This window comes from Caretta caretta, chromosome 24 (genome assembly GCF_965140235.1).
Source record: "Caretta caretta isolate rCarCar2 chromosome 24, rCarCar1.hap1, whole genome shotgun sequence".
NCBI classification, from domain to species: domain Eukaryota; kingdom Metazoa; phylum Chordata; order Testudines; family Cheloniidae; genus Caretta; species Caretta caretta.
The window spans coordinates 13,144,131-13,158,312 of record NC_134229.1 but is presented as its reverse complement, the minus strand read 5'-3'; the positions used below and the strand labels follow the sequence as shown (position 1 = coordinate 13,158,312).

The window sequence follows — 14,182 nt, the reverse complement described above, 5'->3', positions numbered from 1 at the left end:
CTGCACCCTGACTGGCCGCTCGATCAGCCAATCGACGCTCCCTCTCCTTCATGACTGGTCAGCCAATAGCGGGTGGTCTCCCGGCAGCGGCGGCATTTGCTGAGAGCTTCCGGGGCAGGCGACGGCCCCCCGCTCATGCGGGCTCAGGCTGCGGTAGGTGGGTCCTGTCCTGCCCTGCCCAAGCTCGGCGGGCGGGCGGCTCCGGGGCCGGGACTGCTGCGGCTCCGCACGGGCCGATCGCCCCCCGCGAGCCGCTGGCCTGGTCCCGTTCCCGCGGTGGGGACAGTGCCCCGGGCCAAGGCAGGAACTCCTCCCTCGCCCTCCCGGGCAGGCCAGGCGCCAGGGCTCCGGGCGAGCGGGCTCCCTCCGCCCGCCCCGGGCCGGCCAGCCCTTGCCCTCCCCGCGAGCCCCGGGCCGGAGCCGGCCCCAGCCGCGGGGCCCTGGCCCCGCGTGAGTCCCGCTGGGCTGCCGGGCGCGGCTCGCCCCACTTCCGGGCGGGCCCTCCAGGCCCAGGGGCCTCTGCTCGCGTAGCCGTGCCCCGCGCCACCTGGCTGCGAAACGGCCCGCTCCTCTGTGTCGGAGTAGAGCGGGGCACTCGGGGGTAAAGCAACGGCCCTGCAGGGGCCAGGGGCCGGGGAGAGAGAGCCCCCAACGGGACTCGGAACACGGGCGCCTTCGGCTGTGCTGGGGTGTGAGGAGCTGGGCGACGGGTGCGGGGGCTGGACCTGGACCTGTCTGTGCTGGGGGGCGGGGAGCTGGGCGACGGGTACGAGGGCTGGACCTGGACCTGTCTGTGCTGGGGGGCAGGGAGCTGGCTGACGAGTGCAGGAGCTGGACCTGGACCTGTCTGTGCTGGGGGGCAGGGAGCTGGCTGACGAGTGCAGGAGCTGGACCTGGACCTGTCTGTGCTGGGGGGCAGGGAGCTGGGCGACGGGTGCAGGAGCTGGACCTGTCTGTGCCAGGGTGTGAGGAGCTGGGCGACGGGTGCGGGGGCTGGACCTGGACCTGTCTGTGCTGGGGGGCAGGGAGCTGGCTGATGGGTGCAGGAGCTGGACCTGTCTGTGCTGGGGGGCAGGGAGCTGGCTGACGGGTGCAGGAGCTGGACCTGTCTGTGCAGGGAGGCGGGGAGCTGGGCGGCAGGTGCGGGGGCTGGACCTGGACCTGTCTGTGCTGGGGGGCGGGGAGCTGGGCGGCAGGTGCGGGGGCTGGACCTGGACCTGTCTGTGCTGGGGGCCGGGGAGCTGGGCGACGGGTGTGGGGGCTGGACCTGGACCTGTCTGTGCTGGGGGCCGGGGAGCTGGGCGACGGGTGTGGGGGCTGGACCTGGACCTGTCTGTGCTGGGGGGCGGGGAGCTGGGCGACGGGTACGGGGGCTGGACCTGGACCTGTCTGTGCTGGGGCCGGGGAGCTGGGCGACGGGTGTGGGGGCTGGACTTGTCTGTGCTGGGGGCAGGGAGCTGAGTTGCGGGCCAGGGAGTTGTCTGCTGTGGGGCAGGGAGCTGGGTTAAGTGAGGAGGGGGCAGGCAGTTGTCTGTTCTCAGGTAAGGGAGCTAGGCACTGCACCAAGCTCGCCGACCCACCAAGCTTGGCTCCTTGCTCCGCAGCACTTGGCCCCATACGAGCTTTCCCCTCTTCCACTCAGTCTGACACATTGGGGCCCGCATGGCTGCACCTAAGGGGGCTGGCCTGTCCATTGGTGAGCAGAGCCCGCAACGGGCAGCAACTGCAAACTGATCATCTCTCTTGCTCTGTACAGGACACTCATTCCTGCCACTCTCCTTGTCCTGCTTGTGTCCGTGGCACTGGCACCGATGGTAGCGTCTCTGGGGCTGATACCAATCTGAGGATCAGGAACCACCAGCCCTGTGCTAGGGACCTCCTGTGTTTGGTGTTCCCTAGCCTTGGTCCGTGAGGACCCTGGGGCCAGCCTGTGCAGTTTGACACCTGGAGTAGGGGCAAAGAGCACAGGCCTGCGGCCTGGCTTTGCTGGGTCGTGGTGTGTCGTGTTGTGAGGTCCCTGCGTTGGCCTGGTGCTGGGCACTGGAACCTTTCCCTAGGGATCCTCCACGGGTCCAGCCACCGCCTGCTGCGATGCGTCGGGACAAACCTCAGGAACGGGCTGCCAGCTGGCCAGCTGATCACATCAAAGTGCTAATTGCCTTGTGGGCGGAGGCGGCCACCTCACATGACCTGAGCTCCCGTGGCAGGAACAGGGTTGTCTATGATGGCATCTCCCAGCGCCTGGCTGAGCTGGGCATCTATCGCACCGGGGACCAGTGCCGGGAGAAGATGAAAGGCCTCAAGGTGACATATCGCAAGGCCAAAGAGAACAATGCAGCTGGGAGGCCGCCCATGCGCTGCCCATTCTACGAGGAGATGGACCAGATCATGCAGCGCTGCGACAGTACCCGCTCCAGCCTCCTGGCAGAGAGTGGCGAGGGGCCTGGCGCCCCAGACAGGCAGGAGGGCACAGCTGCCCCGGAGAGCTGGGGAGCACCATCCTTTGAGCCATGGGATTCCCAAGCCACTGCTGCCTTTGAGCACTGGGAGTCCCAGGCCTCGGCCTCTGACCATTGGGGGTCCCAAGCTGCAGCCTCAGAGAGCCAGGGGGCTGACGAACTGGGCTACGTGCTCCCTGAGGCGCAAGCCCTGCTGGGCGAGGTGCAGGCCGTGCAGGTGAAGGAGGAAGAGGCGTCCGCGGATGAACTGCTGCCTGAGCCTGGTAAGCCCCTGTTGTTGGCGACGGGTTGCTGGGAGGTGCCACACCAGGGGCCCGACCCTGCCCACTGGCCCTGGTTCCTGGAGTCCTAGCCATGCCAGAATCTTGCCATCCTGGCAAGCAGCAGTTCTGTGTCAGGGCCTCGTGGCTGGGAACATGGCCCAGGGTAGGAACATAGCTGGGGTCCTTGGGTCCCACAACTGCAGGCAGGCTGAGACCAGAGCTCCATGGGGCCACAAACTGCCCCTGTTGTGGGCTGGTGCAGCTAAGCCCTGCTCCCCCTAAGGTGCCTAGCCCAGGGGACTCTGTAGAGGGGGTGGGGTAACCTCGCTGCCATCGCCTGGCCTGGCTCTCTTGGGAGCTCTCCACAGGGGCCCTCCCCCACAGCACTGGGGCCACGTCCTTTTCCGAGGGACCCAGTCCCCTACTGCTAGGAGAGGGAGCCCCAGGCCATCTGAAGAGAAACGCTGGGGGAGGAGGGAAACTGTTACATTAATTTGGATGGAGCTGCAGGCAGGCGGCTGAGCTGGGCAGGTGAATCAGCCACCACAGCTCTTCTCCAGCCTCTGGCTCACCATACCCCTGGTGGGGGACATCACCTGGCTGGTCTTAGCAGGCCCCTCTCCTTTCCTGTCCTTCACAGGCTGGCAGAGCTGGCTGGGCCATCTCGGCCTGTCAGGCTTCCACTACAGCATGATTGGGGTCAAAGTGGAGCAACGAGATGACCAGTGGGGGATGGGAAGGGACATACAAGCAAGGGGAAGACAGAGCAGGGTCTCGTATATCGGTCTGGGGTCCCGCAGTGCTGGCCGGGAATTCCCAGGAGCATGCTGGGGTCTGTGTGTCTCAGAGGACCCTGAGGTTTGTTAGAGGGCTTTCCGTTCACGCTCTCCTCTGGTTCTTGTCACGCAGACAGAAATCAGAAGTCCGAAGTGCAGGTAATTCGATGTCTATTGGGATTAGTTCCAAATAAGCATATCCATAGCTCTACACACCAGCAGAGTCTGTTTTCCAGTGTTCCGTTCCCAGCTCTGACACCGCAGAGCCTTGCTTGTGTCCCCGTTCCCTAATCCCCATTTCCCACCTCCTCCTTAGCAAGCCCAAATATACCTGCAATGCATGCTCACATTCCCAGCCCTTACAACTTAGGGTCATGTTCCATTTTGTGTCTGGGGTCTTCATCCCACCCCTTTTTTGTACCCCATGGGAGGGGTAAGGAGTGAGGTTGTGCTCTGGTCAGGGATGCACATTTCTTTCGTCTTTTAGTGCTTTATACCCCTCCCACCCCCCAAGCCCCTTTGCCCCTCCCGACTAGTTGCTTGACTTTGCCTTGAAATAGTGGTTGAGACAATCTTAGTGTGCTCTGGAGTAACACTTTAACAGCTCTTATCTGTTCCCATTGTACTAACAAATCCAGCTGACTAGGCAGAAGCAATATCAGTATCTTTGTGCCTTGTTTACACATTTTAGCATAAGAGTATCAAAAAGTCAAACCCAAAGTCTAGCCTAGGGTAACAAACAGACCTATATACTAACAAGGTTTACCAGTGGCGGGCAGAGGCTCTGGGCTGAAGCCTTTCCCTAGAAGTCCCGGGGATCCGTATTGTTGCCCCCACCAAGTCTCTGTGAGCAGGCCTTGAAGGGGGCATGGGCGGAACAGAGCCGCTTGTCACCCTGGCACCAATTAGCCCTGGCACACCAAGGCCACTCCATTACTCTCCAGTCCCAGTCTTCTCTTGTCTGCAAGCCATGGAGCTCGAGCCCTTTGTGTTAGCACCGATCCAGCCTGGCTGTGCTTCTCCTGTCCTGGCCATAGTCACTCAGTGTGCCAGGGCCTGGCATGCTTTGGAAACTAGCCTTGGCTTGTGTGCATGGTTCCGCCACCCTGCCTGGCCCAACTGGACTGTGCCTGGTGTCTGGGGCCTTCCTCTGCCTGCCCACAGGGGGAAAGCGGTCCTGAGTTTCCCTCTCCTTGTTCTGGGCACCATCGGCTTCATCTGAGGGTAGCACTGTGCCCCTCTTTCCATGCGCCATCGCTCTTGGTGCCCCAGCCTGACTGGGAGCAGACGCTGTACAGTAAAGGGAGCTGCAGGGGTGGGCCATACCGATACAACGGGGTCTGTGCCGAGCCAGGTGTGCTGTGGGCCCTCACTCTGCATTCTTTTTCTCTCCAGACCCATCGGCATCGGTGGAGCCCCAACTGGCCTCCCGGAAGCTGGTCTCGGCGCTGGACCGGCTCGTGCACCTCCGGGCCAGAAAGCGCAAAGCGCGGGAGGATGGGCCACTGGAGACTGCACGGGGCCCCACCCAGAAGCATGGGCGCAGCCAGCTGGAGTTGAAGCGGGCAAGGCGTGCTGGCGCCTGGAGGGCAGAGGAGAGGCAGAGCCTGGCCGAGTTCATCCAGCATGACCGGGAGATGCGGCAGGAGGACCGGGAGTTCCAGGCCCAGCTCCTGGAGAAGCTCTTCCAGAAGCAGCTGGAGATGGTGGGGGCCCTGGCCCAGCCCGCACCCCCACTGCAGGAGCCAGAGCCAGTGGCACGGGAGGGAGCTGGGCTCCAGTTCCACACTCTGCTGGAGCAGGCAGTGCAAGTGCAGGCCAAGGGGCAGGATGCTGAGACAGCCGGCCCCGCCCCTGCAGGAGCCTTGGAGCGAGCAGGGAAAGCACCCCCAGCCGTGCAGTACTGGACGGCAGATGAGATCCTGCGCTGGCTGGTGCCGCAGCAACCGCTGAATGGGCAGCAGACTTGGGGCGAGCGGTGTCGGGAGGGGCTGCTGGGCCCCCTGGCCTCACGGGGAGATGGAGAAGGGGGTGAGAATGAGACTGATCTCACCTCCTCCAGACGAGTGACTGACACCTGCCAGGGGCCCAAAGGCCTGCGGGGAGCCCGACTCCTCTCTCCCCTCGGCGGGGAAGCCCAACAGACCCACGCCAGCCTGGATGCCAGTGAGGCCGGTGACGGTGCCAAGGTGAAGGGAGCTGTCCTGCGCCGCCACGACACAGAGACGCAGCGCCAGCGCTTCAGGGGCTTCCGCTACCAGGACGCCGAAGGGCCGCGGGAGGTTTACGGCCGCCTGTGGGAACTTTCCCATCGCTGGCTGCAGCCAGAGACCCGCACCAAGGAGCAGGTGCTGGAGCTGCTGGTTCTCGAGCAGTTCTTGAGCCTCCTGCCTGAGGAAATGCAGAGCTGGGTGCGGGAGCGTGGCCCAGAGAGCGGCCAGGAGGCCGTGGCCCTGGCAGAGGATTTCCAGCTTGTTCCCCAGAAGCCCGGATGGCAGCCCCAGGTGAGCACGTGGGATGCTGCACATCCCATGGCCTCGCCCCCTGGGAGCAGAGTGGTGTGGGGGGTGATGGCACCAGGATTGCTGCTTGCCCTGTGCCTGGTCCTTGGTGCAGGGGACGTTTTGTGGCTCCACAGCATGGGCCCGTGTGGTGCTGGGGACAGTGCCTGGACTAGCTGGCACTAAGCAGAGACACTTGTTGTTTCAGGCGCGGGTGCCAGCCCAGGAAGGGGCCAGGGATGTCGGTGCAGCGCAGCGGGCCCTGCCGGCCGAGCGGCAGAGGGCGCCCCAGAGGGCCAGCGGGCAGGAGAACGGCTGGAACGGTGGTTTGTTGGGTGAGGCCTCCTTTCCCCAGCACTGGATCCGGCTGTCTCTGAACCGCTGGGTGGGCTCCAGCGCAGGGCTGGTCTCTGGATTCTGGGGGCTCAGCCTGGGTGGGCCCTAGGGGGACTAGCAGGAGATACCCTGAGTTCACCCCCATGCTGGCTGGGTGTGCCCTCAGCACCCAACCTGCTCCTCTGCCCCAGTACAGGCTGCAGTAGTTGTCACTGTACGGAGGCTGAAGGCCCTGGAGCATAGACAGAATGGGGAGGTGTCTCCCTGCTCTCCGTTCTGGAGCTTGGAGCCACAGTGCCTCTGGCAGCCAGCAGCAGCTATAGCAAGGGAAGTCCTGCTTACCGCTGCAGCTGGAGTGTACTGGCCGGTCATACATGGGCTGGAGTGTGCTCTGGGGGATGGAGCATGCACAGGCTGGTTGCTCAAGGTGCTGAAACGTGCTCCGTCATGCGAGGGTATGGAGCATGCACAGGCTGGTCGCATGGAAGGCTGGAGTGTGCTTGAGGTAACTGGAATGTTCGGTAATTTTAGCAACTGAGTTCTAACAGATCTCTACTGAGCATGTGCAAACTTGACACTTTCTAGAGGCTCAGACGTGGCTGGGCGTGAGCAGGGTTTCATAGAAAAAGCCAAAGGCACCTCCCTGGCGCCAGCACCCCCTACCCAGTCTCTGGCCTTTGCTCCTGAGCATGGGGTGCCAGAGGTCCTATGTGAATATTATGGCCGGTTCGGTAACTGAGCGAAGCAAGCTGTTTTCCCACTCTCGTTTCTGGAAAGGGTTGAACGGTTCCCGCTGGATTCAGCGGGAGTCAGGCAGCTTGCAAGGAAACCCCAGCCCGGAAACCTGCAGTTTGGCAAAGATACATGCAGCTGAAAACAGGGTCCTGTAATGAGAAGTGTTGGGCAACTATAGCTATAGAGGGAGCTGCCAGCTCCGCCTGTAATGAAACCCTGGTGTCTTAAGTCCTTCCCGGTGCTGAGGGAGAGGAGAGTGCCATAGACCTGCTTGCCGGGGTCTGGGCTTTCCAGGCGGTTCCTGTGTGGTGTGAAGGTCCCAAGTCTCCTGCATTGACTCTCCCATGAGGCAGGGCCATGCTTTCATCCCCGTTACAGAGCTGAGGCCAGTGACCCTCTGTGACTGGCCCAAGGTCTGGGCACAGCCGAGATGAACTCAGCTCCCTGATGCCCAACCCCTTGGCCCCGGACTGGACCCTGTCTCTCTCGAGCAATAACTCTTGGTGATTTATTCTCCCAGCTGCCACGCCGTGTGCCCCGCTGGTGCGGAGACCAAGCCTGGGGGCAATTGAGCCAGCTGCTCCCCAGCCCCTGCGCAACAGAGCGGGCTCCAGGCAGGGACAGCAAGTGGAGAATGGCTTAGAGCCGCTGCAGAGCGCTGGGCACCTGCAGCAAGCAGAGAAGAACACTGCCCCAGTGCCACGCCCAGCAGCTGGGAAGGCGACTGAGCTATGCGTTGCTGGCCCAGGAGGGCATGTGGGGACGGACGGCGTGCTACAGGGCAGAGCCACCATTCAAGGGGGCAGCAGCATCTCAGAGGCTCAGAATGGGGCTCCATGTGAGCAGCAGATACCTGCTAGCCTCGTGCGGATGGAGCGCACCGGCTCCAAGGGCGGCAGGGCCTGCGGCGCCTTGCCCAGGAGCGCCGGCTGTGCATCCCCGGAGCTGGATGGCCCCGTGCTCGGGACCCTCCTGGAGACGTCCTTGGACTCCCCATGGGACAGAGAGGGCAGCACAGACAGGGCACCGGAGGGCGGTACAGCATGTCTGGGGACACAGCCCCGCTGCCTGAGCTGCACGGTACTGCGGGCTGATCTGGACGCCACGCGGGAGGAGCTGAGAATCACCCAAGGTAGGCACTGGTCCCTGGGGAGCCCATGGGGTCAAGGCTGCCATCAGGGGCTGCTCTGTCACCAGCCAGGGCCTGACGACAGCAAACAGATCCCAGAGGGGCTCAGCAGCTGCAGGCCCATTAGGCCAGGACAGGGAAGAGGCAGCACCTCTGGTGAGCAGGCCCAGGTTGACACTGTTGCCAAGGTTGGGAGTGAGTTTGGTGCCAAAGGCCCAGCCCTGGGTTTCTGAGCTCAGGGATTTACTCCATGGGGGTACCACTGGGGCAGTCCATAGAGAGACAGAATCGCAGCCCCAAGTTGGCACATGCACTAACAGAGTATCTCCATTAGGAGGCAGTGGTAGCGGGTGGTTATCCCAGTATTTGATAGCAGGGCATGGTGAGCGATCTGCTGGTTCTCATCAGCAGGCAGCAGTAGTAGGCTGTTTCCCAGGGCTGATGGGACTGGGCTCTGTTCCCAGCCACGGGGCAAGATCCATGCAGCGTGTTTGTCCTGCAGCTTCCACCCTGTACGGGCTGAGCGGCACCCACTTGCAGGGCCTGGCTGAGGCCCTGGGCACCATCTCGCGCATCCTGAACGACAGGAGGCCGACAACGAACAAACCCCCCTGGGGTGCGGCCGAGAGCCCTGGCATGGCTGTACCCCAACAGACACATGTAAGTGCCTGGCCAGACAAACAGCTGCCCTGGTGCCCTGCCCAGCAGGAGCACGCTGGGGCACAAGGCTGCCAGGGGCCAGCCTGGCGCAAGGCACCATAGTGCACAAATTGCTGTACTGGCTCTGACCTCAGTGCCTCAGCTCTCCCTCTGGGCTGCAGGGCCAGCAGCCATTGCACAGCCTGGGGAGCTCCTGGGAGGGCCATGGTGGTGCCACAGTAACCCGCCCTCCAGGCGCATTGAGAGGGCCCATGAGACTCCATGAGGCCGGGAGGTATCTGCCAATCCCCTTGCTGCCAAGGGGCTTGAGACTTTTCTCCTCTGAATTTCCAGTGGTTTGACAGAAAATTTTCCAATCGCTTCCAAGAATCAACTTCCCCTGCCAGGGAGACCCCTGGCAGCATGGGCCGGTCTCCCCCCAGAGACATGCACGGTGGCTGGTGGATGCAGGGCTCTGAGCGTGATGACCAGGGACACACTCATTACCTGACCCCAGTGCCCAGCGGGGGGCTGATGGGCTAGGCTTGGCAACTCCTGTTCTCACTCTGTCACTCCCCGCAGCTCTCCTGAAGCCCAAGTGCCTGATGAGCAGCTGGCCGTGGCCCACCACCAAGGAGCCCACACGTTCAGCAGCAGCGTCGGCAGCCCCAGGGAGAAGGTGACGACCTCCCACTAGATCCCAGAGCTGCTAACATCAAGCCCCATACTCGTGGCAGAGCCTGCAGCAGGGAGGCCTTGGACAGAACCTATGGGGCACTGGGCTGACTGCCTGGGGGTGTTGGGAGCTGGATCCAGCGGGGCCTGTGCTGAGCCAGGGGAGCTGGCGTCTCATCACTGGACTTTCCAGGGAGCCTTTCCTACTCCGCTAGCTTTTTGATACAATGTCCCCAAAACCCTCTACTTCCCCTTCACTTCTCAGGTTGGTCTCAATAAAGCAATGCACAGAGCTCCAGGCCCGGGGACGTGGTGCCTGCAAATGGGAGGAAGTGGCTGTGTCAGGGACTCCCGAGTGCACCATGGCTCATCCTGATCTCCCTGGGTATGGCAGGGCATGGTCTCAGCACCCAGCCTGCCTTTCTGGGCACCCATTTGGTGATGGAAGCCCCCAGCCAGAGTGCACCACTGGCCACTGCTGGGGGAGGGAGCCTGTCAGGGGAGTGTCCAGTTAGTTCAACCAGGAGAAGGTTCAGGGGTGACTTGAGCCCTGCCTGTCTGTACCTATGTGGGGAACAACTCTACAGCAATGGACTGTGCAGAGGGCCAAGAAAGGTCCAACACCATTTTGGGGCTGGAAGTTGAAGCTGGACTAATTCATCCTGGAAATAAGGTGTCAGTTTTTAATGTGACAGTAAAGATCCAAGGGACTGTTTCCCAAGGACCATGGTGGCTCCTCCCTTGCTGTCGATTGAAAATCAAGATGGGCTGTTCTAAACGCTCTTGCTCTAGGGCTAATGTTGGGGTCATTCGTGACCTGAGCAATGCAGGAGGCCAGACTAGGTGATCACAATGATCCCTTCTGGCCTTGGTATTGATGACCCCGATGGTTGAGGGGCTGGGATTAAAGCAGATGACTTGGGGAAGGGGTCCTGGCTCTCTGCTGCTTCTCCTCCTCTCCCTGCCAATTAACCATGCTCCATGACAATCCATCCCCCACCAGCCACTCAGCTGGTGCTTGTTGAGCCTGTCGAGTTAAGCATGGCCCACCAACACATGGTGTTGTCTCTGTCATGTTTTTCAGAGCAGAGAAGCAGGAGCCTGTGTTCACGGGGAGGCTGGGAAATCCCTCCAGGAGCATGGTGGACGTTTTGGAGGCTGCATTAGCTGGGAGTCTGGGAAATCCCTCTATCAACACGGTGGGGGGTTCCAGATGATGCGTTAGCCAGGAGGCTGGGAAATCCCTCCCCCAGCATAGCGGGCGTTTTGGAGGCCGCACTGGGGGGAGGCTGGGAAATTGCTGCAGTGGCACAGCAGGTGGTTCAGACACTGTGCTAGTGGTGAAGCTGGGAAATTCCCCCCGCGCCCCCCCAGTGGTTCAGTGGACGTTGGCTTAGTGGGGAGGCTGGGGAATCCCTCCAGCGGCATGGTGGGTGTTTTGGGATGTTGTTTTAGGTGGAAGGCTGGGAAATCCCCGCCAGCGCCATGGAGGGCGTTTGTTATTCAATTTGAGGGAGGTTGTAAAAGTGGGATCTATTCAGCAGTGCAGTGAGTGGGAACAAAACCATGAAGCCTCATTGAGAATGGACTTTGAAGGGTGTTTGCAAACCAAGGCCCCTGCAGTGACGAGCATGGACCCCAGCACATGGCCAGAGCCCCCAGAACACCCCACTAGAACCTCAGCCAGTCAAGTACCCTGCCTATTAAAAGTGACTGGTCTGTGGTGGCATGGGAGAATGCACCACATTTATTCTCCCTGTGCCAGAGGAGCATCACCCATGTGTGGGGCAGATAGGGGGAAGGGACCCCTCAGACTCCCCCAGAGGAACATCAGAGAGCCCCTTTGGTTACAGCTCTCTCCAGCCCAGGTCACTTCTCCCTTGTGGCTGCAGAAGAGATGCAAGTGGCTCAGAGCTGAGAGGACACACCCACCTGGCTCTCAGGCTGTGCTGGGGTTAGTGCCACACTTTGGCTGCCTCAGAGACGGGCCAGCAGCTGTCCAGCCGACACTTTCCTTCCTTTGGCCTTTGCCTGGGTTAGGGTGTGCTGGAGGGAGCGTGCTGGCCCAGGGCTCTGCCTCCTGCTTGCCTGGCACTGGGACATTGGCTCTAGGTGCATGGGGCAGAGTTTAGGACCAGTCATTACTGTGCCAGCCTGGCCCAGTGAAGGCTTGCAGAGAGATGCTCTTGCAGGCCTGTAGCACCCCTCTGGCCCACCCGGGCTTCACAGCCAGAGAATGCCTGGCTGGACTGGCCCCATGGCAAACACACTTCTTTGGGTTCAGCCAGAGGGAAACACCCTAGTACTGTGCTAACTGGTGGCTGTTAACCCCCCCACAGGAGTAGAGGAGTTGGAGACGTGACTGGTGAGGGGGAGTTTCTCCAAACCAGCGGCAGGGTAACGTCTGACTCTGACCCCAGGTGGGGTGGAACTGGGCAGGGCAGGAGGGCCCAGTGGAGCCCAGCCAAGTGGGGCAGTAGACCTTGGTATAGTGCAGAAGGGCCTTGCCAGGCGTGGTGGGGCTGGTCCACATAAGTGCGGGGAGGGAACTATTTCTCCACCCTCAGATAATACTTTGCTTCCCCCAACCCTCCACCGCTGCTTTGCTCCCAGAACAGCTGCGGGGGGTGACTGCAACACACGGCGATGGGCACGGAGCCGTGGAGGTGCTCAGCGGGGGTGCCCCCCGCAGGAATTCCCTAGAGCTCCGAGCAGGCATATGAAGTCTGCATGGCTTCACTGCTCTGGGACACTGCCCCCCAGCACAGACAAGCCCCTCCATGCCCCCCTGCCATCCCCGGAAGGCACCAATGTGCCCCTGCAGCCTCTGGGGGGAAAGGGGGCTGGACAGCATGTGACTCTGTGCACTGCCCCTCTGCAAGCACCACCCTCTCAGCTCCCATTGCCCACAGCTCCCTGTTCACAGCCAATGGCAGCTGTGGGGGCAGTGCTTGCAGGCAGGAGCAGTGCATGGAGGGAAACCCCTGGCCCCATTCATGCTTCTCCCATGGAAGCAGCTTAGCAAAATCAACAAACCTACCCTGCTATTTACATTAGGAGGATAATTGATGCTGAATATTGCAACTGACAGAATGTGATATAAACAAATATCGCACAGAAAAAATGTTTTACTGCAGTGTTTTCCACAGAAATTGAAATTAGGGGGTGTGTTCAAAAATACAGGGGGAGGACTGATGAGGGGTGAGACTGTTTGGGCAAAGATGGGCTATATGGCACCATAGTAAAAACTGAAAAATGTTTCACAACCATTTTATTAGATTTAACTCGTTTTTAAATCATAACACCAATTAAAGTTGGCTATACAAGCCTACTATGAAGCACTATATCTACATCCTTCTTGGTTTGTTGTTATAATTTTGCACAACTCTGTTAATGACCTTCTCGAATGCAGTGCTTTCATTTTTGGTGGCTTCTCGTGTCAGGTACTTTCAGTCCTTCATGATATGCTCATGATCAGGCAGAAGGCGACTTCTTTCAGAACACAAAATTCTATTCAATGAGGAAAAGGAACACTCAGCTGTAGCTGTTGTGACTGGGAGTAGAAAGAGATGAATTCCTACTTCTTTAATCCCAGGAACCCGCACAAAAATTGGGTTGAACCATTAGTGATGATGATGATGAAGTTGAAATCAAATCTACATTCGTTCATCAGACGATATTCCACTCTGTGTTCAAATTCTCTATTCTGTAGTGGTCATATGGCAGCCCCATTGCTGGTAGTGCCTCATTCCACATAACTGTCGGTGTTTTATAAGACAGGCATCTGTAAAAGCTAGGTTGATGGAATCCAAAAGTAGTTGTGTAGAGATGTAAGAATCAAGTCCATGTACTTTACTTTTTCAGCTGGCTTAACAAACACTTCTTGTCTTCTTCATTTAAGCAGTTAATATAAGTGCCTTAATTAGTCAACTTCTGAACTGAAGTCTTTGCTTCTTCCAGTACATTTTCAATGGATATCACTCTGATCCAAGTGTAGCTTCCAGTGCTGGACAGAGATCTATTACTATTGTAGCAGATGCCTGGATGCCATTGTTTAATGACCTAAGTGGTTTCAACAGTAGACTTAAGAGAGAGTGGCGATTGTGTTCTCTGAATTTAGTAGGAAAAGTAGTCCACCAGCCTTACTACTTAGATCTGTCCCATCTCGGTAGATACTTTCCAAAGCCGCCAATAATGGTTGTAGTAATTTTAAGACAACAGCCAGGGATCACTCATGAGAAAGCCAGTTGATTTTCCCAGGTTGGACTAATTTGAACTTCTGTCCCAATGCATCTTCTATATTTTACAAGACATTTAGTCCTGAAACGGGATAATGAAAACATTAAATATATAGCTTTTTAAATGCCTTTTGAAGATTCTGCAGCTTGTACTAGCACTAGTTGGAGTAGAAGGCCTCTGTAGTGTGTATTGGAGAGATTAGAGTTACACTTTTCTCTGAGCAAAGCTTGTGCTCCACTATGTCTTCTAGAGAAGTTTGCAGCTCCATCAAATGCACAAACAGATATCAGTTTGGGGTTCAATTGACAAGCATTTAATTCTTCTCAGATGTGGGTGTGCATACTCAGGCAGTGTGGGTCACACTTGGGGCAGCTGCCCCCTTTCAGGTCGATCGGCCCAGGCTCTGCGCAGACTCAGGCAGCATGGCTGA

General features: G+C 59.4%; 1 protein-coding gene across 3 annotated transcripts; it reads left to right on the top strand.

Moving 5' to 3' along the window:
* Positions 1-57: 57 nt before the first annotated feature.
* Positions 58-12,857, top strand: LOC125625598 (uncharacterized). Of its 3 annotated transcripts, none has more exons than XM_048827869.2 (7): positions 58-157; positions 1,757-2,722; positions 4,894-6,002; positions 6,208-6,334; positions 7,591-8,202; positions 9,421-9,517; positions 10,598-12,857. In XM_048827869.2, the coding sequence occupies exons 2-7, from the start codon at positions 2,092-2,094 to the stop codon at positions 10,728-10,730; spliced, it is 2,709 nt and encodes a 902-aa protein (XP_048683826.1). In that variant the 5' UTR covers positions 58-157; positions 1,757-2,091; the 3' UTR covers positions 10,731-12,857. The 3 variants fall into 3 exon arrangements, with proteins under 3 accessions (XP_048683826.1, XP_048683824.1, XP_048683827.1); XM_048827867.2 differs by having other exon boundaries at positions 70-153; XM_048827870.2 differs by lacking the exons at positions 58-157; positions 10,598-12,857 and adding an exon at positions 8,702-8,859 and having other exon boundaries at positions 1,462-2,722; positions 9,421-9,811.
* Positions 12,858-14,182: the final 1,325 nt, after the last annotated feature.